At 44.9% G+C, this 23,080-nt stretch overlaps 1 protein-coding gene across 3 annotated transcripts in view; it reads left to right on the top strand.

Moving 5' to 3' along the window:
* Window positions 1–22,526, top strand: part of usp19 (ubiquitin specific peptidase 19) — a 90,678-nt gene extending 68,152 nt beyond the window's left edge. For 2 of the 3 annotated variants that reach the window (XM_033036936.1, XM_033036935.1), the window contains exons 21-25: window positions 1,728–1,944; window positions 4,359–4,511; window positions 4,985–5,148; window positions 13,267–13,445; window positions 19,067–19,605. In XM_033036936.1, the coding sequence (XP_032892827.1) occupies window positions 1,728–1,944; window positions 4,359–4,511; window positions 4,985–5,148; window positions 13,267–13,445; window positions 19,067–19,300 (947 nt within the window). In that variant the 3' untranslated portion in view covers window positions 19,301–19,605. Of the gene's footprint in view, window positions 1–1,727; window positions 1,945–4,358; window positions 4,512–4,984; window positions 5,149–13,266; window positions 13,446–19,066; window positions 19,606–20,802 lie in introns of those variants that run through there. The other variant, XM_033036937.1, reaches the window with a different exon arrangement.
* The last annotated feature ends 554 nt before the right edge of the window (window positions 22,527–23,080 follow it).

The following is a 23,080-nucleotide window of genomic DNA, read 5'->3' as shown; positions in this document are numbered from 1 at the left end:
GATTTATGGTGAGAGGAGAAAGATTTAAAAGGAACCTGAGCAGGCAAAATGTTCACACAGAGGGTGGTGTGTATATATCGAATGAGCTGCCAGAGGAGGTAGTTGAAGCAGGTACAATAACCACAATTAAAGGACATTTGGATAAGTACATAGATGGGAAAGATTTAGAGGGATATGGGCCAAAAAAAAGGGCAGGTTTGAATAGCATAGAAAGAGCATCTTGGTTGGCGTGGGCAAGTTGGGTTGAAGAGGCTGTTTTCATGCTGCATGACTCTGACTCTATTGACATAGAACAGCACAGTATAACAACAGGACCTTTGGCCCATCATGGCTGTGCTGATCATGGAGCCGAGTTAAACACGTCTTCTCTGCCTGCACGTGATCCATTTCCCTTCATTCCCTGCATGTTCACTTGTTTATCTAAAAGTCTCTAAAACGCCACTTTCGTATCTGACTCCACCACCATCCCTGGCAACACGCTCCAGGCAATCACCACTGTGTGGTTTAAAAAAAAAACTTACTCCACATATCTCTGTAATACTTTGTCCCTCCCACCTTAAAGTTATGCCTGTGACTATTGGACAATATTGCGCATAGCAATTCAAGATGCGTGACGAATGGCAAGGAGTGGGAGGGAAGGGGTGAACAGGGGGTGTGTAAAACCTGAAGTCAAAGAGCCTTTGTTGCAGAAGAAAATCAAAAACTGCAAGTGCTGGAAATCTGAAATTATAACAGAAAACTGTGTCATAAAGTCATACAACACGTCCATGCCAACCAAGATGCCCCATCTAAGCTAGTCCCATTTGCACATGTTTGACCTATATCCCTCTAAACCTAAAATGCTGAAAGCTCGGAGCCAAACAGTAGGAACGAACAAATTCCTCCTCATTTCCACAGTAATGGAAGTTTTCATTCTGAAACTGTTACACTCTGAAGAAGTCTGGGTCTGAAGAAGCGTCTCAACCAGAATGTCACCTATTCCTTTTCTCCAGCGATGCTGCCTGATCCACTGAGTTACTCCAGCATGTAGTATCTATCTTCTATGTCCCGCTCGTTCTATATCGCTCCACGAGGGGGTGGGGGGGGGGGGGGGGGGGGGGGGGGGCATCCTCTCTACATATGCCCTGTCAAACCCCAGAACGTTGTTTTGCATTCTTCCCCGTTGCTTTATCTATTGTACTTGAGTTTGACTTGATTGTATTTATGTCTAGTATTATCTGATCTGTTTGGACAGCACAGCTTTTCACTGTAACTCTGTGCACGGGACAATAATAAATCTCAACCTGAATTATTCTCATAATTATTATTACACCACTGGGGCAGGAAGTGGTGGGTGCCGGTGCTGGTGAGAGTGCTCAACTAGTGGAGCCCTGTGCAGGGAGATTTTACCCAGTGTTCCCTCAACCATCTTTGGCGAGAACAGTAGGCTATAATGAAAAAAGTCTCCTTCAGTGTATGAACACAGCATTATGTACAGTGTGTAAGAAGGAATGCTGGTTTACTCCAAAGATAGACTCAAAATGCTGGAGTAACTCAGCAGGTCAGGCAGAAGTGTCACGACCTGAAACATCACCTATTCTTTTTCTCCAGAGATACTGCCAGACCGGCTGAGTTATTCCAGCATTTTGTGACTACTATCTATTGTGTACAGTGTAATCTTTAACATTTAATACTTACTGGTGATCAGACAATGACCCACGAATGACTCTGATTTCCCCTCTGCACAGGTGATGCTCCGTTGGAGCTTCCAGATAATGCCTCTTTAGCGATGGTGTGGAAGAACAATGAGCGACAGAAGGAGTATGTGTTAGTGGAGTCGAAGGAGCTGGAGTATGTTGAAGATCCTAGTTCAGCCAACGAGGCAGCCAAAGCTGGCTATTTCACACTGGAGCAATGTCTGAACCTCTTCACTAAACCTGAGGTGCTGGCACCTGAGGAAGCTTGGTAAGACATCATCCAGGTCAAATAGGTTGTATGTCACTCCATTCTAGTTGTTTTTTTCTTCCTGTTTCCCTTGATTGTACAGAGGAGGTTCACCAAGATGATGCCTAGATTAGTGGGTAACGCAGCTACAGGGACAGGTTGAACAGACTTGGATTGTTTTATCTGGAACGCCAGAGGTTGTGGGGAGAACTGATAAAAGTACATAACATTACGAAAGGCATAGATGGGGTAGCCAGTTACAATCTTTTTCTCGGGATGGGACAATCAAATGCTAGAGGTTTAAAGGGAGAGGGTCAAAGTTTAAAGGAGATGTGTGGGCACAAGAGTGTGATGAGTGCCTGGAACGTGCTGCCAGGGGTGGTGATTGAAGCAGATCCGTTAGTGCCATTGAAAAGGCTTTTAAATAGGCAGACGGGTGTACAGGAAATGGAGGATATTTGTTAAATGCAGGTAGGTAAGTGATGGTCTTGGCATTATATTCGACACAGATGCTGTGAGCCAAAGTGCCTATTCTTGTGCTGTACTGTTTTGTGATCCATAGCTATAAACTACATCACTCTCTCAACACTAAATGCTACTCTTTACGTCTGAGCCTTGATTGCCATTGTTAGCCTGCTAAAGAGAGTAAATGTCCCTCTTCATTGAGCCAAACGAAATAATGTTTTGAGTCCACTTAACTCAAACTAATTCTGTAAAGAAGTGCTGAAGAAACACTGCTCTATTGTTAATGCTGACTTTGAGTGAGATGTGACTTGTTCCCTACCTCTTCTTTCAGATTTCATCAATACATTGGAGAGATTTACCCAATACCTTGGCTAGGATTTATCCCTTGTTCATTAACTCTTTAAGCTGACTATTTGATAATTATCTGTGTTGTTTGTGGGAGCTTCACATGTGTGGCTTGTAGTCTGCATTTCCTAATACAGCAACCTTAGCCAGGAGTATTTTAAAATAAAGCATTTGATGTACTCCTGAAGACTTAAATAACCTGGATAATTTCCTCTTTTCTTCCTTCTGCACTAAATCTGAAGCTTATTACAAATGTCCCTGGATAGAGATCATGAATTCTGGTTTGAATCTTTCCCTTTTACACAGCCCAGGGATGGGATACCTGGCAGTGTCCAGAATAAGTGCAAAGTAAGAACAGTGCCTGGGGTAAACGGGCAACTTGATCAATGCTCCGTTACTCACTTCAAAATCAACTCAATCCTCCCGGGTATATTGCAGTGTCGTTAGTAACGACAGCCAAACATGCAGCCTCAGCTGGCTGAACATCAGCCTTGGCCATGTCACCAATGTTAACCTAGAACAGTACAGGGGGGAAAGGTTCTGACTGTCTACCCTATCTATGCCTCTCATTTTATATACTTCTATCAAGTCGCCTCTCGATCTCCCTTCCAGAGAAATCATCCCAAGTCTAACCAACCTGCCCCTGCAGCTGAAACCCTCTGTCATCTGCTTTCTTTACCACCCTATATACTTGTGTTGCCAACATCCCTCTGCATATCAATGCTCATAACAGTTTGCCATGAACAGTGTACTCCCTCCTTACATTCAGCCTCCCTAGGTGCAACACTTCACACTTCCTCGGGTTAAACTCCATCTGCCATTTCTCTACCCATTTTTGCAACTGATCTATATCCCACTGTATCTTCTGACAGCTTCCCTGACTGTCTGCAACTCCTCCAATTTTGGTCATCAGCAAACTTAATCATCAACCCATCTACATTTATGTCTAGGTTAAGAATTTATTTTTAGAAAACCTTTTAACTGTATTCTCCTAGAATCAATGCACTATTATTAATACGTCGAGTTGGGCGATGATGGACAAGACGTCAGGGTAGACCTTTATCTATCAAGGCTCATACGTAAAGAACAGCACTTTGTGTTGGGTGTCAGGTCAATTGAAGATTGAAAGATGTAGCCGGGGAAAAGTCCTTCGACTCATCGATCGCACGTTCTATGTTATCCCACTTTCTCATCCACTCCCTACACATGGCAAACTACCGAGATCAATTAACTTGCAGGTCTTTGGGATGTGGGAGGAAACCGGGGCACCCACATGGTCACAGGGAGAACGTGCAAACTCCACACAAAGACAGCACCCGAGGTCAGAATCAAACCATGGTCTTGTGTGCTGTGAGGCAGCAGCTTTACCAACTGTGCCACTACTGCCTTAAAACAATCGGCATGAGAAGTTTTTAAATTGCAGAATTTAAGTTGGAATTGATCATTATCTGCTGTGGTGGGACTTTGCCCTCGGTATCTAGATTATTAATCCGGTGATAATAGCACTCTGCCATTGCTTGCCCCAACTACACAATTTGGTGTTTTGGGCACAAGGCGCAAAGTGGAGTGAGACTTGGTATGGCTTGTGGAACACCTGGTCTGACGCTATCTCTGATCTGTGACAGGTACTGCCCTAAATGTAAACAGCACAGGGAGGCATCCAAGCAGCTGATGTTATGGTGGCTCCCCAATGTACTCATCATTCAACTGAAACGCTTTTCCTTTCGCAATTTTATCTGGAGAGATAAGATCAATGATATGGTTGAGTTTCCCATCAGGTATGTATCGCAGGTGAAGAAATGGTGTTTCACTGTAGAGTCAGAAAGCACAGTGGGCCTGCTGGCTCTAGTAATAATGAAGTCACTTCCAGCTCTGAGGGATGTCGCAATTTGCTATTGTGGGTAAGGTTGGTGGGTTAACCGTCTCATAACTCATTAAGGGTGGGGGGGGGGGTACTTCCGGAACAAGAACACACACACACACACACACACACACACAATGTTGTAATGTTCCAAAAGCTTTACTCTGCCTGGCCTGACCATGTGTGATGGGACGGTGTAGAGGGAGCTTCACTATGCCTAACCCAGGATGATTTGAGGGGTGAGTGTAGTGGGATCTATACTGTGTCTAACTGGTGCTGTAGCTTCTTGGGGGTGTGCGATGTTGGGTGCCCAGTCTGATCATTTATCGTACAGTGCACCAGAACTACTAGAAATGATAATTTGTTACTATCAGTCCTCTTGCCTTGAAGGAATTTGGACCTGAGTAAGTTCTGCATTGGTCAGAAGGATGACCGACAGCCGCCTGTCTACGATCTGTACGCAGTAATCAATCACTATGGCGGGATGATCGGAGGTCACTACACTGCCTACGCTCGCCTGCCGAACGATAAGAACAGTCAGCGGAGCGATGTGGGTGAGTCAGTATTCAGCACATCTTCTGTTCAAGCCACAGATATCTTCCTGTTTGTTATCATTGATGTTCCCTGGCTGAATCGTCACAACTGTCACCGACTTCTGCATGAGAATCACTGAGGTCATTATATTGCAGGTGGTTTTGATGCTAGACTCAACCACATTTTGAATGAATAAATGAATGAATACTTTATTGTCACGTGAAGGTACTTTTTCACTCAGAGAGTTGTGAGTTTGTGGGATTCTCTGCCACAGAGGGCAGTGGAGGCCAAATCACTTGATAAATTTAAAAGAGAGTTAGATAGAGCTCTACGGGATAGCAGAATCAAGGGATATGGGGAGAAGGCAGGCACGGGTTACTGATTGTGGATGATCAGCCCTGATCACATTGAATGGCAGTGCAGGCTCGAAGGGCCAAATGGCCTCCTCGTGTACCTATTTTCTATGTTTCTATATGAACCTAGGAGGTATGGTTCGTAAGTTTCCAGATGGCAGGAAAATCGGTGGTGGTGTTAATGGTGAGGATAATGACAGCCATAGGATCATATTGGTTCAAAGGTAGAATGGGCAGAGCAGCGGCAGATGGAATTTAATTCTGCTAGTTGATGCATTAATTAGGGAGGACTAGTTAGAACAGGTACTTCACATTAGGCAGGAAATGGTGTTGGATAGACTGTTGGGACTGAATGCTGACAAATCCCCAGGGCCCAATGGTCTCTATCCCAGGTACTTAAAGAAGTGGCTCTAGAAACCGTGGATGTATTGGTGATAATTTTCCAATGTTCTATAGATTCAGGATCAGTTCCTGTGGATTGGAGGGTAGCTAATGTTATCCCACTTTTTAAGAAAGGCGGGAAAGAGAAAACAGGGAATTATGGACCAGTTAGCCTGACATCGGTGGTGGGGAAGATGCTGGAGTCAATTATAAAAGATGAAATAATAGCACATTTGGATAGCAGTAACAGGATCGGTCTGAATCAGCATGAATTTACGAAGGGGAAATCATGCTTGACTAATCTTCTGGAATTTTTTGAGGATATAACTAGGAAAATGGACAAGGGAGAGCCAGTGGATGTAGTGTACCTGGACTTTCAGAAAGCATTTGATAAGGTCCTACATAGGAGATTAGTGGGCAATATTAGGGCACATGGTATTGGGGGTAGAATGCTGACATGGGTAGAAAATTGGTTGGCAGACAGGAAATAAAGAGTAGGGATTAACCGGTCCCTTTCAGAATGGCAGGCAGTGACTAGTGGGGTACCGCAAGGCTCGGTGCTGGGACCGCAGCTATTTACAATATACATCAATGATTGAGATGAAGGGATTCAAAGTAACATTAGCAAATTTGCAGATGACACAAAGCTGGGTGGAAGTGTGAACTGTGAGGAAGATGTTATGAGGATGCAGGGTGACTTGGACAGATTGGGTGAGTGGGCAGATGCAGTTTAATGTGACTTTGATTATCCACTTTGGCAGCAAAAACAGGAAGGCAGATTATTATCTAAATGGTGTCAAGTTGGGAAAAGGGGAAGTACAACGGGATCTGGGGGGTCCTTGTTCATCAGTCAATGAAAGTAAGCATGCAGGTACAGCAGGCAGTGAAGAAAGCGAATGGCATGTTGACCTTCATTACAAGAGGAGTTTAGTATAGGAACAAAGAGGTCCTTCTGCAGTTGTATAGGGCCCTAGTGAGACCTTACCTGGAGTATTGTGTGCAGTTTCAGTCCCCTAATTTGAGGAAGGACATTCTTGCTATTGAGGGAGTGCAGCGTAGGTTTACAGGTTAATTCCCGGGATGGCAGGACTGTCATATGCTGAGAGAATGGAGAGGCTGGGCTTGTATACTCTGGAGTTTAGAAGGATGAGAGGATATCTTATTGAAACATATAAGATTATTAAGGGTTTGGATACTCTAGAGGCAGGAGACATTTTCCCGATGTTGGGGGAGCCCAGAACCAGGGGCCACAGTTTAAGAATAAGGGGTAAGCTATTTAGAACGGAGACGAGGAAACACTTCTTCACACAGAGAGTTGTGAGTCTGTGGAATTCTCTGCCTCAGAGGGTGGAGGCCGGTTCTCTGGATACTTTCAAGAGAGAGCTAGATAGGGCTCTTAAAGATAGTGGAGTCAGGGGATATGGGAGAAGGCAGGAACGGGGTACTGATTAGGGATGATCAACCATGATCACATTGAATGGTGGTGCTGGCTCGAAGGGCCGAATGGCCTACTCCTGTACCTATTGTCTATTGTCTATTGACTAGTACTGCTGGAACATCCTCAATGAATGGCCAAAGAGAGCATTGGGGAACACCTGGCCCTTGGTCCACACCCGACGATCCCTGTAAGTGGCAACTTGAGTTGAGGAAGAAGGCATACAGGAAGCATACTAGGCCAGAGCACAGGAAGCTAGCAGGCCAGAGCACAGGCACAGGGATGCTATGGTACGATGTTATAAACTATTGGTTAGGACGCCTGGGGTCTCACTCTTGGAGCAACGTGACTGCAGTCTGCACGAAAGTCCTTTAATTATAGACATTTAATGAGAGGACTCTGGTGCAAAGGGCAGCCACGTTGCTCCAAGAGTGTCCATAATCAAAGGACACGGGTTCAGGGTAAGGAACAGCAGATTTAGAGTCGTAGGGCCTTTTCACAACACCCTGTGCTCGGACTCCTCACCAAAGCCACAACATTTGGCCACAGCACTTGGACCTCGGAGAAGAACCTCTCCCACCATGCTGCTGCCTACCTGCCACAATGAGCAGTCACTCCCAGACACTGACGGCCGCTTTTTAAATCTCCCACTGCTCCTCGCAGTTGCCCCCTCGACGGTGAAACTCCCTGAGAGAACTAACCTGGCGACAGAGGTAGAGCTATCGTTTCATGCCAATCGCCTTTCTTCAGGACTGATGTTGAAGACAAAACAAATCTAGGTTTTGCATGAAATGTATTTTATCTCCAACTTTTCCTGGTTTTAATTTTATTTATATTCCATTTCCAGTATCTGCAGATTTACAAATGGGCTTGTGACAAACCTAAGGATGACTCACTTGATTCATGCAAATGTTTGAAGATTAGGCTCCAGTAATTAAAGAGAGGCTTGTAGCGAGAAGTTTAGTTGCTCTCTCTCTCCTGGTGCTGTACATGCCGGCATGCCCGGAACAGCCTCGGTCAATGCAGAAATGGATTTGCCTTCTGGCATTTTTCTTTTGTTTTTTAGTACAGGACAGGCCCTCTCCCGGGTTACAAACTTTTGAACACCCCATAAATACAATCCGGCTCCCATAAATATTGTTCAATTCAAACAAGAACCAGTCGTGGATTAAAAACCTGTTTCCATGTTTCCTCTCTGCTGTAATCAGACACCACTGTTTCTAAGAACATGGGCTGTTGGTTTCACCACAGGAGGTCACTCAGAGTTGCTTTGCAAATTGACAAGCCACTGATTATATGGACACTTGTACAACCATCCTCCATTTAACAATGCAACATCTAGGTGACACTTCATACCTACCCCAACCAGCTGTTGGGCGAGTGACATCCTGATTCTGTAGCATTGTAACTAGGCAGGGGAGGTCAATAGATGTTCATGTTAATGTTGTTCAGAACAATAGTGGAGGCATGGTAAACGTGAACAGTGATTTTATGTATTTTCCAGCAAATGGACAAAATCAACTTACAGACAGACATCTGTGAGGATGTTGCCAAGACTCTCGGGCCTGAGCTATGGGAAGGGGTTGGGCAGGCTAGGACTTTATTTCTTGGAGCGCAGGAGGCTGAGAGGTGATCATGTATAAGATCATGAGGGGAATAGATTGGGTAAATGCACAGTCTTTTACCCACAGTACGGGAATCAGGAACCAAATGACAAAGGTTTAAGGTGAGAGGGGAAAGATTTAATAGGAACCTGAGGGGCAACTTTCTTACACAGAGGGTGGTGGGTATTTGGAACGTGCTGCCAGAGGAGATAGTTGAGGCAGGTATCGTAGCAAAAGTTTAAACGGCATTTGGACAGGTGCATGGATATGAACGGTTTAGAGGGATATGGGCGGGCAGTTAGGACTAGTATAGATGGGGCATCTTGGTCGTCATGGGCAAGTTGGGGTGAAGGGCCTGTTTCCACGCTGTGAGACTCTGAGAACAGGCGGCCTATGTCTCGCTATAATAACTCCATTTACCAACTCTTGGTCTGTAACCGCCTACACCTTGCTAGTGCTCCATGTTGTGGAAGTACTTGCCTCCATTACCCACTGAGGCACACAGTTATTCCAAGTCTTTGGTGTTATGTCGACAAAAGGCTGCAGATGCAGGAATCTTAAGTACAGAGCAAATTGATGGAGGAACTCAGCGGGTCTGTGGAGCAAATGGACAAAATATTGTGCGTTTCATTTCACACACCTGCTGAGTTGTCCCAGCAGCTTATTAATTTTGTTATTGTGTGTATGTTGGTGGGACTATTGGTCTCAGCAATTGTCCCCACACTTCCTGGGACAGAATCACTGGAAATTCTAGTGCAATCACAGAACTGGATACCCCTTGTCTCTGAGCTTTACCCAACAAGGTCCAGAGAAACAGTGGTTGAAAATAAAAGGAGCCGGTTTCTCTTCATTTCCCATGAGTTTTTTTAAACCTAGAGCACATTTGTTTCATTCATTGGTGGATCTGGCTGTCGCTGGGAAAGCCATCACTAGTTGTTTGTCCCTAATTGTCCCGTGAATTACGATGCTCACTCGGCAGTGTCAGAGGCAGTCAAGAGTTAACCATACATCGAGTCCCATGTCGGCTTGGATGTATGGAGCAATGGTTTTCCATCACTTAAGGATGAGTAACAAACCAGATGGATGTTGCAGCAATCTACGATGTCTGGTTGCCAATAATAATATTGTTTTATAGAATGTGTGTATGTGTATACAGTGCCCTTCATAATGTTTGGGACAAAGACCCATCATTTATTTATTTGCCTCTGTACTCCACAATTTGAGATTTGTAATAGAAAAAAATCACATGTGGTTAAAGTGCAGATTGTCAGATTTTATTAAAGGGTATTTTTATACATTTTGGTTTCACCATGTAGAAATTACAGCAGTGTTTATACATAGACCCCCCCCCATTTTAAGGCACCATAATGTTTGGGACACGTGGCTTCACAGGCGTTTGTCATTTCTCAGGTGGATTTAATTGCCTCAATGCAGGCATCAGAGAGCTCTCAGCATCTAGTCTTTCCACCAGTCTTTCCATCACCTTTGGAAACTTTTATTGCTGTTTATCAACATGAGGACCAAAGTTGTGCCAATGAAAGTCAACAATGCCATTATGAGAATGAGAAACAAGAATAAAACTGTTAGAGACATCAGCCAAACCTGATTTAAATCTTTTTATTTGAATTTCACAGCAATTTGCGTACATACAATGATAACAGACAGTGACAGTCAAGGCATAATTATGCAACAGTATGTAAGCGACCCTCAAAGCCCTTACCCTTACCCACCTTCAACCCACCCGAATCAGGTCGGAACCAAACGGGGACAAACAACACTCACATACATACACATCTACACAAATATGGTAAGATAAACAAAACAAAAAGTACTAAAAAAAAAAGAAGGGAAAAAAAAGGGGGGGTCACTAATAACAGTAAATAAGTAAATAAATAAATAAATAAGTGTGGGGAGGGGGGGTTAAGGGGAGAGCAGCTGCAGTAGAGCAGAACAATGGTGGAGAGCACTCAGTCCGAGTCTGGGGACAAGTTGAGAGAGTTAACAAGTTCCAAGAAAGGGTTCCATGTATCTAGGAATGTCTTGGTAGAGCCTTTGAGAGAGAACCTAAGTTTTTCAAGCTTTAAATTGTAAAGCACCTCCTTAATCCAGCTGGTGTGTGTCGGGGGACAGGTGCGCCTCCAGTTAAGCAAGATCAGTCTCCGAGCTAACAAGGTTGTAAAAGCTAGAACCCGTTTCACCGCAACAGAGAGGTTGGTGTTGGGAGGGGTACCGAAAATGGCTGACAGTGGGTTTGGATGAATAGTCTGGCCGTAGGCTCTGCTTATCAAGTCGAAAACACTCCTCCAAAATGCTGCTAGCTTAGGGCAAGACCAAAACATATGGCTATGGTTGGCAGGAGATTGATTACATCTGTTGCAGGTGTCCCTAACATCAGCCAAACCTTAGGCTTACCAAAATCAACTGTTTGGAACATCATTAAGAAGAAAGAGAGCACTGGTGAGCTTAGTAATCGCAAAGGGACTGGCAGTCCAAGGAAGACCTCCACAGCTGATGACAGAAGAATTTTCTCTATAATAAAGAAAAATCCCCAAACACCTGTCCGACAGATCAGAAACACTCTTCAGGAGTCGGATGTGGATTTGTCAATGAGCACTGTCCGTAGAAGACTTCATGAACAGAAATACAGAGGCTACACTGCAAGATGCAAACCACTGGTTAGCCGCAAAAATATGATGGCCAGGTTACAGTTTGCCAAGAAGTACTTAAAAGAGCAACCACAGTTCTGGAAAAAATTCTTGTGGACAGATGAGGTGTAGATTAACATATCAGAGTGATGACAAGAGCAAAGTATGGAGGAGAGAAGGAACTGCCCAAGATCCAAAGCATACCACCTCATCTGTGAAACACAGTGGTGGGGGTGTTATGGCCTGGGCATGTATGGCTGCTGAAGGTACTGGCTCACTTATCGTCATTGATGATACAACTGCTGATGGGAGTAGCATAATGAATTCTGAAGTGTATAGACACATCCTATCTGCTCAAGTTCAAACAAATGCCTCAAAATTCATTGGCCGGCGGTTCATTCTACAACAAGACAATGATCCCAAACATACTGCTAAAGCAAAAAAGCGTTTTTCAAAGCTAAAAAATGGCCAATTCTTGAGTGGCCAAGTAAATCGCCCGATCTGAACCCAATTGAGCATGCCTTTTATATGCTGAAGAGAAAACTGAAGAGGACTAGCCCCCAAAACAAGCATAAGCTAAAGATGCTGAAGAAGATGGTATGAAGAAGGGTTTCGGCCCGAAACGTTACCTATTTCCTTCGCTCCATAGATGCTACCGCACCCGCTGAGTTTCTCCAGCACTTTTATCTACCTTTGATTTTCCAGCATCTGCAGTTCCTTCTTAAACATAAGTTACAGATGGCTGCAATACAGGCCTGCAGAGCATCACCAGAGAAGACACCCAGCAACTGGTGATGTCCATGAATCGCAGACTTCAAGCAGTCATTGCATGCAAAGGATATGCAACAAAATACTAAACATGACTACTTTCATTTACATGACATTGCTGTGTCCTAAACATTATGGTGCCCTGAAATGGGGAGACTATGTGCAAACACTGCTGTAATTTCTACATGGAGAAACCAAAATGTATAAAAATGCCCATTATTAAAACCTGACAATATGCACTTTAACCACATGTGATTTTTTTTTTTTCTATTACAAATCTCAAATTGTGGAATACAGAGGCTAATAAATAAATGATGGGTCTTTGTCCCAAACCTTATGGAGGGCACTGTGTATATACAGTATACGTTGCAGTTTCATTTAACTACCCAGATTTTGCAATTAGGGTGGAACTTAACTTGTGGATCAATTGTCCAGACTTCTGAGTATTAATTTAGTAACAACAGATGCACTAGTGTGATGCTGTTTTCTAGTGCATTTATTCCCTTGTGCAAAATGTCCCTGGGTAACAATTCACCTCTCTCTGTGTGTGAGTTGCAACTTTCCTCAGCTTGCTACTCTGAGTGAAATGGAAACATCATTTGGAGTAGTTCATTTCAGTATGCTGAGTCAGCTACTGCTTAATCTCATTTCCAAAACTGTATTGAGTAATGGCAGAAGAATCTCCACCACATGCACAGCATCTCCCTCTATTTCCTCCCTGTTTTGGCTCTAGCTATGTGGATAGGGAAAATGATATTGCCAAGGACAATAAACTGCACTCTGTACATTGCTCTACCTGTTGTACTTGAATTTGACCTGATTGTATCTAGGTATGGTATATCTGATTTGTTAGGAGAGCATTCAAAAGAAAGCTGTTCACTGTATCTTGGTCCATGTCGCTTCCAAGCTGTGAGCTAAGTTTGTGCTTTGCTTTTCCGCTCTTCCCACGCAGGTTGGCGTCTCTTTGACGACAGCACCGTTACAACGGTCGACGAGAGCCATGTGGTTGCACGGCACGCATATGTGCTTTTTTACCGCCGCCGAAACTCTCCCGTGGTGAGACCGTCGCGGACAAGAGGTGCAGCACGTGGAGCGGAGTGCACGGCCGAAGCGGATGGAGCGGCCTCGCAGGTTTGTAGAAGGGCCGGGATGTCCGTCTCCCCTGCTCTGCAGTCTGTTGTGACTGATGCGATGTATTGCTTTTGTTGCCTAACCCGAGGCTGACAGATCTTACCACGCTCTCTCCAGCATATACAGGAAAGTGCAGCCCTCTGATTTGCCCTTTCCATAGACTTACTTGTTAATGTTATGTACCACACAGGCCACTGAACAATAACTCTCCTTAAACCGCGTGCCGCAATAAACTTTCCTCCTTGGCCACTCTGTGTGCAGTAAAAGTTGATTGGGATGTGTTACTCTGTCACGTATCTTTGTTCAAGGTTACTCGCTCTGCTTCTGAAGCTGCCAAGTCAGCTGGATTTGTCACCATGAACACATTGTTCTGAAGAAACGTACTGTATTTCTTGCTGGTGTCACCTTGCTTGAGAGTTGCAATCTCAATGTACTTATCCCTCATCCTCCTGTGGTATCCTCGGATGGCATGGCTGTTCACAGATGTAACAAGATGGCAGATGCTGCCACCCTGGTCTTTCTCATTCCATGCCCACACATGCACACTGAGCACGAATTACTGGATCAAGGTGCAGTGGTTCAGCTGGTAGAGCTTCTGCCTTGCAGAGCTACCGATCCGGGTTCAATCGTAACCTTCGGCGTGGAGTTTGCACATTCTCCCTGGGACTGCGAGGATTCTCTCCCACATCCCAAAGACTTGTGGGTTTGTAGGTTAATCGGGTGCTGTAAAATTGTCTCCAGTATGTGAAAATGAGATAACATTGAACTAGTATGAACGGGTGATTGATGGTCAGCTATTTTGGTAGATTGGTGGATAAAGCTATTTTGTTTCCTGAGCACATCGGGGGTGGCCAGACCGACTTCCACCAGCACTTCAGCTAGCCTAACCACTGTGGCTGCTTTGCTTTTCTCTCTCGTGCTTGGTTTAGCCACGTGTTAAACTTCACTATGCTGCTAGGATTGTCTGGTGGAGACACTATTTAACCATTACATTTCTGATGGGACCGGAAATGTTATACAAGATGTTGGTGAGGCCACACTTGGAGTACTGTGCTCAGTTTTGGTCACCCAGATATAGGAAAGGTGCAATTAAACTGGAAAGAGTGATGAGAAGACTTAAAAACATGTTGCTAGAACTCAAGGGCCTGAACTATATGGAGCGGTTGGGCAGGCTAGGGCTTTACTCCCTGGAGCGCTGAGGGATGATCTTGGAGGTTTAGGATGATGAGGGGAATAGAGTGGGTGAATGCACAGAGTCTTTAACCACGAGTAAAGGAATCAAGAACCAGTGGACATAGGTTTAAGGTGAGAGGGGAAAGATTTAATAGGATACTGAGAGGCTACTTTTTCCACTCAGAGGTCTATGGGACGAGCTGTCAGAAGTAGTTGATGCAGGAACTATAACAACATTTAAAATAAGTTTGGACGGGTGCATGGATATCAACAGTTTTGAGGGATATGTAATGGGCTTAGATGGGGCATCTTGTTTGGCACGGACGTTGTCATTTAAGGCCAGTTTCCGTGGTGTATGAGTATGAAATAGTTACCCTTTTTAGTACATTGAAGTAAATTTTCACTATTTGAATCATTTTCCATGATTGTTTGAGGGTTTTTAAAAGCAAATTGAACAGGATTCTGTGGTTGCAATTGCTATTTTAATTCACCAACTAGCTGTGCCAAGCAGGAGTATTGTTGAACAATACAGCCTATTGATTGTACAGTTTATTTAGGAGAGGAATGTGTAAATAAGCAACATTATTCTGAGATCACAAGCCAATTTTGCCAGTTTAGCAGAGCTGATTAAAAAGTCATATTTCCAAATGTGTTGCAGATCAGAAAATGTAACAGATTGAAACTTGAACTTGGGTATCACGTGCTCAGAAATTGTTTCATTTTCGTGATTTTCTTTACTTTTTGCCTCCTTAGATTCAACACTTGTTACTTTGAATATCCCTGAATAAAACCCCCAATATGACCTTGTCCTTGAGTCGTTACAAATAAAAATCAAACTTAAAGATTTTGTACGGAAACTTGGCCAGCCTCCCAGCTGAGCAGCTATCTCCTGTTCTGAAGTTCTAGCTGCATCACATCTTGATGTCCCGCCTCAACCGTGGACATTGTGTCTACTCCTAGCACCAGCTCCGTGCAAATTCTAGCTTTATCTCATCACCCATTGTTTCATGGCACAGGAGGGCCACTCTGCCCATCGGGTCTATGCTGGCTCTTGGAGAAATCCCTTGAACTCCTTTCCCCCATTTGTACACAAAATATAGGAGCAGGAGTGGACCGCCAGGACCTTGATCCCGCTTGGCTATTCGGTATAATCATGGATGACTTGTGTTGGCCTCAACTCTCCCATTTCTCTGTGACTTATTCTCTCTCCTGGCTCCCCCTTAATTCTTCTACACAAGGGATAGTTTACAGCAGCAATTAACCTAATAACTCGCACATCTTTGGAATATGTGTGGAAACTAGAGTATCCGGGGGAAACGCACAGACGCAAGAGAGCGTGTGTACTTCATACACACGACACCAAGGGTCAGTGTCGAACCCAGTTTGTTGGTGCAGTGAGGCAGCAACACTACCTGACTACACACAGGCCATGACTGGATTAGGACCCATGCTACACATCCTTAGCAGGGCTTAAAGGTTTCTTAGGAATTTTGATTTTCACACACAGCTACGATGAATTTGCAGAGGCTGAAAGAGGCCTTTGGCGTGGTGGCCACAAGCAGCAGGCAATGGTATTTCCTTGTTGACTCATTATCCTTGGTAGCTGCGGAAGACTTTGTCTCATTATTGTAGAAAGGTCAGAGGAGATGTGGAAAAGGACGAGAGAGAGAGAGAGAGAGTCGCAGTAAAACGTAAAAGAGAATCCAAAAATATTCCACGGGTACAAAATCGTGAAGTAGGTTGTAGGAGAAGTGGGGGAGATGAGAGAGCAAGAGGGAAGTTGCCGCTGAGGCATTGAATGTAGTCATAAGGGATGTGTAGAGTTGGAAGTGGAAAAGCTGGTTGTACTTCAAATGGTCCTTTGTCCAGGAGCTGGATGGAATGAGCCTCGATTGCTGAGGGAGATGTAGAAAGAAATTGTAGAGGCCCTGGCCATAATTTTCCAAACAGGGTTTGGGTTCAGGGGAATGATCCAAAAATAAGAATTAGAACCCTGCAAATGTTGCATCCTGTTCAAGCATTAGGGTTGGAATAATCTCATGACCTTCAGACCTGTCAGTTTACATATTCTGTTGTGCTGCTGCAAGTAATAATGTCTTTGTTCTGTTTGGGACATATGACAATAAAACACTCTTGACTCTCAAACCTCTGGTGTAGAAGGTTCGAGAAGCAGAGAAAGCAGTCACTTGGTCAACTGTGGAGGCATCCAGCATGTTGTTAAAGGCGAGTCTGTCAAATGAATGAGAGTTTGTTTGAAGTAGATTGATGGAGTTTGAAGAGGATTGATGAAGTTCCAAAGGCTATTTGGTGATGTGCCACATAGAGAGAAATCCATGGAATAAAACAGCTACAGACACATGGCTAATCATTTGGCTAAAAAAACAGGGAGTAGTGCCAAGGGGCTTTTTGGATATGGGGTGACGGAAATTGGGTAGAACAAGTATTGCAAATGGTGCTGCCCTCCCTGATGCCAATGATGGTACTGTGGTTCCTGAGCTGTGATTCAGGGCAGGCAGGCAGGCTGCTTGTGAAGGAGTGGCACTTGGCTGAAGTGGGCCCACGCTGTCACTGCGTTCCAGTGAACTGGGAGCATTTCGGAGATTGCTCTGCTCTTGGTCAGATTAGTAAAGCCGAAGGAATCACTTTGTCTCCCAGTGATCAGTGGGCCAAAAGCAAACGATCCCACTGCTTTGCACTTGGTGTTTAGAGCCCTTTCTCTCGCTTAGTGCCTGCTGTTGTGGTGGGCCAGAGACCTCTGCTTGTTCTAGTCTCTGCATATTGGGGGAAACTCATGGGTTTTACTAATCAGTTTACTGAAGCCTTTAGTTTTATCCCGTGAATATCTGCATCTGTAAGCCTGTTCCTTTAAAGCAAAATATTTAAACAATTGTTTTGTGTAACAGTCTCCTGGAGACCTTCATGTTCATGGCCTTAGTAAGATTAAGAGCTCAAAGGTGACCTTTCTTAATTTAGCCTCGGTCCCTGCAGGCCTCCTGCTGTTGGTTGCTTTCAGTGGGTTTGTTTCTCAAATCTCCCTGTAGCACTGCTCCATCTGTCTGCTCTTGCTGCTCTCCATCCTGCCTATTCCCTGTGTGGGATATTTTTCCTCCTCTTTTCCTCTCTCCATGGAGGTGGCGAGAAGTTTGGGGAAATCCCAAGGGTGATTTCCAGCACCGTATCCAGCTTTGTACTTTTCTCCAACGTTGGATAGTTATTGAACAAGGCAGCATCACATTCAGTGTCCATTCCCTCCTCACCAAGAGTTCTCCTGCACAGTTTCCCCATGGAGAACATTAATGGGGCACAATTTTCCCCCTTCTACATGTTACCACCCTGTGATAATCTGACCACCCTTGTTGCCTTTTCCAATGTATCTCTGAGATTAGAAGATAAACAGAACATCCCGCAACAGTGTTTTAAACACAGGCTGAATGCTTTACATGGTTTGTGTTAGTTTTATTGAAACGAGATTGTGTATATTTAATAACATTCTAGTTATGTTTACACCCTTATTTGTTGCAGTCTGATAACATAAGGCAGGCTAACCTGAGAGTTGTGCTGGTTTAAAGTTGTAGGTGGGTTGAGGGTTAAAATATCAAATTGAATTGTTGCAAATGCCATCCTGCATGGCCAGAGTGCAGGATGTCCAAACTAATGGGTGCTTCAACTCCACTTACCCTCAGGCGAGCCTGTACTACGATATTAACCTGGGTTATCATTGGCCTCTTGGAATGTGCAAAACGTTCTATTGCAACTGACGGGTCTTTAAAAAAAGAGTGCCCCCACCCCCACCCCCACCCCATTTGATTGTAGTCAATATAACATGTTGGAAACGAGTGCCTTTATGGGAAATTTCATCCCTCGCTCTGACCCACACCCCTCACTGGTTATAACGGACCCATAAACTCTGACCAGTCCAGGACTCGGCCAACACTGGAGTAACCATTCACCAGCACGCGGACAGTGGTTGGGAACAGAAATGGCGGGTGATTTTTAACCTGTGGAACAGCACACATACTTCACTGCTATCCACTCCCTCCTGTGGTGTGCTGAATTACAACAAAATGGTGAATAAATCTACCTTTCTGCTCCTGATCGATGACCCACTCTGGCTTAGAGCTGTTCTCTAACTGGGTCTGAAACCTTGGACCCATTTATCTGTTGCCCTATTACATTAGGTGTTTGTTTCTCCCTCGTAAAGGAAAAACTGTTCCTTTCTAAATCTTTTTTTCTCTCTGTTTATCTCTAACGTTAATTCTCCCCAGCCAAGTGCAGGGCCTGCCTTTATACCCCGTGCATTCCCATCAGGCTTGCCACAGAACTCTTGCACATTCCTGGTTTACTGTGCCCAAAGGTGGCTATGTTGTTGTTTTGGGGGACTTGAGTTAGAGAAGGCCTGTATTACGATGTTCTTTTGAGAGGCTGACGGGAGTTTCCACAAATCGCAGGCGTCTCTCATATGGCAGGAGTTGGAGGCAGAAGATACTGGGGAAGAGGCACCACGCACAGCAAACAGGCATAATCAGGGACTTAGGCCCCTGCAGTCTCGCAAGAACGAGGACCTCTCAGGAACTCTGCTCACAGACTACTCAGACCAAGACTGCATCCGATATTTTGTCCTCAGCACTTTCGCTGCAATACTAGCTCTCTTTGTAAATGTCCTGTACCCATTGCTCATTTAGGACCTGCAGCAGGGGGCGGCAGTAGTTGGTCACAACTGCATACCAGCCCCTCACTCTGTCTCTCTTACACCCTTGGTCAAGCCATTCCCCTTCCCATACCCGTGATGGTCTTGCCCTGCGTCACGGGCTCGCTTTATCTCTGCTGCCTGATTTTCCCACAAGTTGTTATTTTTTTTAAAGGGCATTGCAAAGACTACATGTTCCGTCTTGAGCCAGTCAATGTCGGACGATGGCATCTTTACTACTCATTACAACTAGTTTTATTGTGGTTCTTAAAATAAAAATAAAAATTTAATACTGGTAGTCTTTGACCTCTGCCTATTGTTTGATCTTATTGCTTTAATTATGGATAGTTTACATTTTAAGAATTAGTTAATAAACCCTTGAAAGCAACGTGATTTTTCTCTCTGAAGCACACCTATTTTTGAGCAGTGAATTGTTTTGGTTTTACTACCACTGCATCAGGACACAAAACGCCCTCACAACCCGAACTGTATCCGCACAGCTGAAGACACCGATGTACATAGGATTGGGGGGGGGGGGGGGGGGGGGGGGGAGAATGGTGCGGGTGAATCTGACTCAGTCTGCTGCTTGTGGGCCACTGCTGTAGCAGATCAGGGCCATCTCCCTTTCCCCCCCTCCCAGGCCAAGGCAATGAGCAGTGGGGCAGGGTGGGGGTATGAGAGTGAAGTACCCATCTCTGATGATCCAAGCAACAATGAACTAATTAAATGCACAGTTGTGCAGCCTGAGGCTGCCTAACTTTTATCAAGCAACGTTATCCCCCAACAATGAAATATGTTGATTGTATCTTTGCAGGATGTTGCAAATCTAATGCTTGATTAGGATTACAAACTGTTGTACATTCATGGCCTGTTGCTTTTTAAGATTTTTCTAACATTGTATCTCAAATGTTGCATGCAAAGGCGGCTTACTGTGTGTGTGTGTGTGTGTGTGTGTGTGTGTACGAGTGTGTGTGGACATCTGTATGTGTGAGCGAACGTGTGTGTGTGTGTACGAGTCTGTGTGTGCATGTGTGCGCGAACGTGTGTGTGTGTACGAGTGTGTGTGTACTAGTGTGTGTGTACGAGTGTGTGTGTGTACGAGTGTGTGGACATGTGTATGTGTGCGCGAACGTGTGTGTGTGGATGAGTGTGGTGTTTTGTCTTTGGATTGTGTAACATTAGATGTTACATTGGTGCCTCACCGCTAAATGTATATTTAATTATTTTTTTTCCATATTGTAATGTTAATGTGTTTTAAACTTGTAAAACTGCAGAGTTTAAATCTCATTTGCAATTTTCAGTACTTGCACTCAAGTGTCAGTGAACATAACTAATTGGCACTTGAGGTTTAAATATGATTCGTAAAATATACTGGTGCAGCCAAATACAAAAATCAAAAGTAATAAATTTTTATTGGACTTTTTCAGCCGATTTTGAGTTGCACAGCACTGTTGTACTCTCTTTTTGTCCTAAATCTTGGGATTGATATATTTGCAGGCTTCTAGTCAGGCAGCACGGGGGGCAGGTGTGGACCCCGAAGATGCTCCCCAGCTGACGCCAGACTCGGTGTCTGGTCTGTTCTCGCGTCCCGCCACGGAGCACTGCGCCCCAGCCTATGGAAACGTGGAGGAGGTAGACTGAATGTCCCGCTCACGGGCACTCTGTATAAACTGCATGTCACAGCAAGAGACCTGGCACTTTGGACAAAAAAATACAACCCCTCAATTCATAAAACTAATTTATTTCCCTCCATCCCCTCCCCTCCTCACCTTCTTTACCCCCACCTTCCCTCCCCCTCCATCCCAGCCTCCACTCCCACCCCTTTTTCTGGGCCTGACTCGGAGGCACTAGGTATGAGACGGTTGGGAAGAATTTGTGGTGGTGTCTTCGTATCATGGATGCCATTGTGGTGCGAGGATGCTGCTGAATTGTGTTTTTAAGGTGATGCAATGGAATGTATTTAGACAACGATTCTGTCACCAACGTGCATATTAATGGAGACATTCTGCAGCCCCGGTGTGCTGTTTGTTCTGCCAGCAGCATCTATCTGGGATCACCTGTTTGCATTCGTTGTTTCAGCTACTTTTTAAAAAAATCTCTCTTTACATCTGCTTTATATAAAATAAACAAAAAAGGGTCTTTTTTGATTTGTATAATGTTTCCTGAATCATTGGAGGAACGAAAAGCAAAATAAAATTGTTTTTGTTTGTAAGTTTGCAAGTTAAACGGGCCAACATTGGGGGGCTGAGCCTTTTGCCAGTTCCCCACTGCTCATTGGGATGTGGCTCACATTGGACAGAGCAGTTTGGGGCACCGCGAGAGCGAGAGGTAGAGAGAGAGAGCTGGGCTGAGAGGAGGGGTGACCCTGACGTAGAAGGCAACGGGACAAGGAGGGGTTGTATTAATCGGACTGTCTGCTGGATGAGTGTGGATTGGAGTGATTTCCTGACCTCTGCGTGCTCTTATAACTGGTGTTATCTTTGCATGGAAGCTATACTCCCACCACCCCCCTCCCCCACATGGGGCCCCTGGGGAATTGGTGTCCAAAACTGATGAAAATGGTCTCCACTCACCTATCTAATTTGGCATCTGTCAGTGATGTTGGGATGTCTGTATTTGTGTGTGCGTGCATGAATGTGTGTTCCTTTTGCAACGGTGATGTGTCGATTTATACAACTGGAAGGGAAACGGGATGTCCTTGCAACAGGCTGGGGTCTATCCCTACAACCCCTGCACATCTTGCTGGGTGGGCAGTGGAGCTCAGAAAATCAGACTAATTGGATCCTTTAGGCTTTCCTTGCAGTTTGTTTGCCCACTCAAAAGTAGAATGCAACTATAATGAGCAACATTTGAAGGATTCCTTTTACCTAGCTGCCTCTCAGTTGCTTCAGGTTATATGTAGCTGAGTGAAAGCTGCCACCGCAACATGGTGTCGAGCCCTATGTCGTGCCTTGATGCAGTTGCAAGCTGCCTTCAGAAGGAAGACAGAGGGGAGTCTCAATCACAGGTAGCTGCCCAATTCCTGCGTTGCACCTCCAGGCTTGGGTTGGCGGGGCAGGAGAATTTGTGTTTCTGAAGTGGTTGCTGAATCACAAGCTGATTCTATTTTGTTTTCCTTTCCGATATAATTTTCCGAAGACCATTTACCTTTTACTGAATTGTTTTCCTATTTTGTTATCAAAATGTATTTGCTATAATTTACTAAAAACGAAACTCCAGCAGGCTTGGCTCCTGTCTCATTATTTGTCTCTGAAGCTGCATGCATTCCCTCCTGGTGTCCCTGGCCTGTGGATCTGAGACTCTTTGCTTGTCCCTGTGGGTATGTGCACAGAGAAAGGGTGTGTGTGGAACGTCTGTCCGGCCCCAGCCCTGCTCTGGGGATGTGGGAGCCACCGGGCTCTTATGGGGCACGGCTTCTTCCCAGATCACTCGGCCCGTTTGGTGAAGGTTCTCCACTGTGGGTTGGGAACTTCAGGATCTAGACCGCCATCTCCAGCTTGGGATGGACGGTTGAGAATTGCGTTCCTAATATCTACAGGTCATGTGGCCGATGAGGACTGGAGGGGATTCTGGTGTGACGGCCCCACTCTTGGTGATTGAGAGCCTTCTGGAATAATCAGCTGGGGAGCATCTGAGATCTCTGTGGAAAGATGGCTGACAAAGCCACAAGGCGACGTGTTGGGGAAATGAGCAAAAGGGCTCAATGCAAATTTCCGTTCCTTCCGGTGGCTTTCGTCTGTGGTATCAAATGTTGCGAGGCACAGACTCGAGGTGG

Source organism: Amblyraja radiata, chromosome 18 (genome assembly GCF_010909765.2).
Source record: "Amblyraja radiata isolate CabotCenter1 chromosome 18, sAmbRad1.1.pri, whole genome shotgun sequence".
Taxonomy (NCBI): domain Eukaryota; kingdom Metazoa; phylum Chordata; class Chondrichthyes; order Rajiformes; family Rajidae; genus Amblyraja; species Amblyraja radiata.
This window is presented reverse-complemented; position numbering and strand designations above follow the sequence as displayed.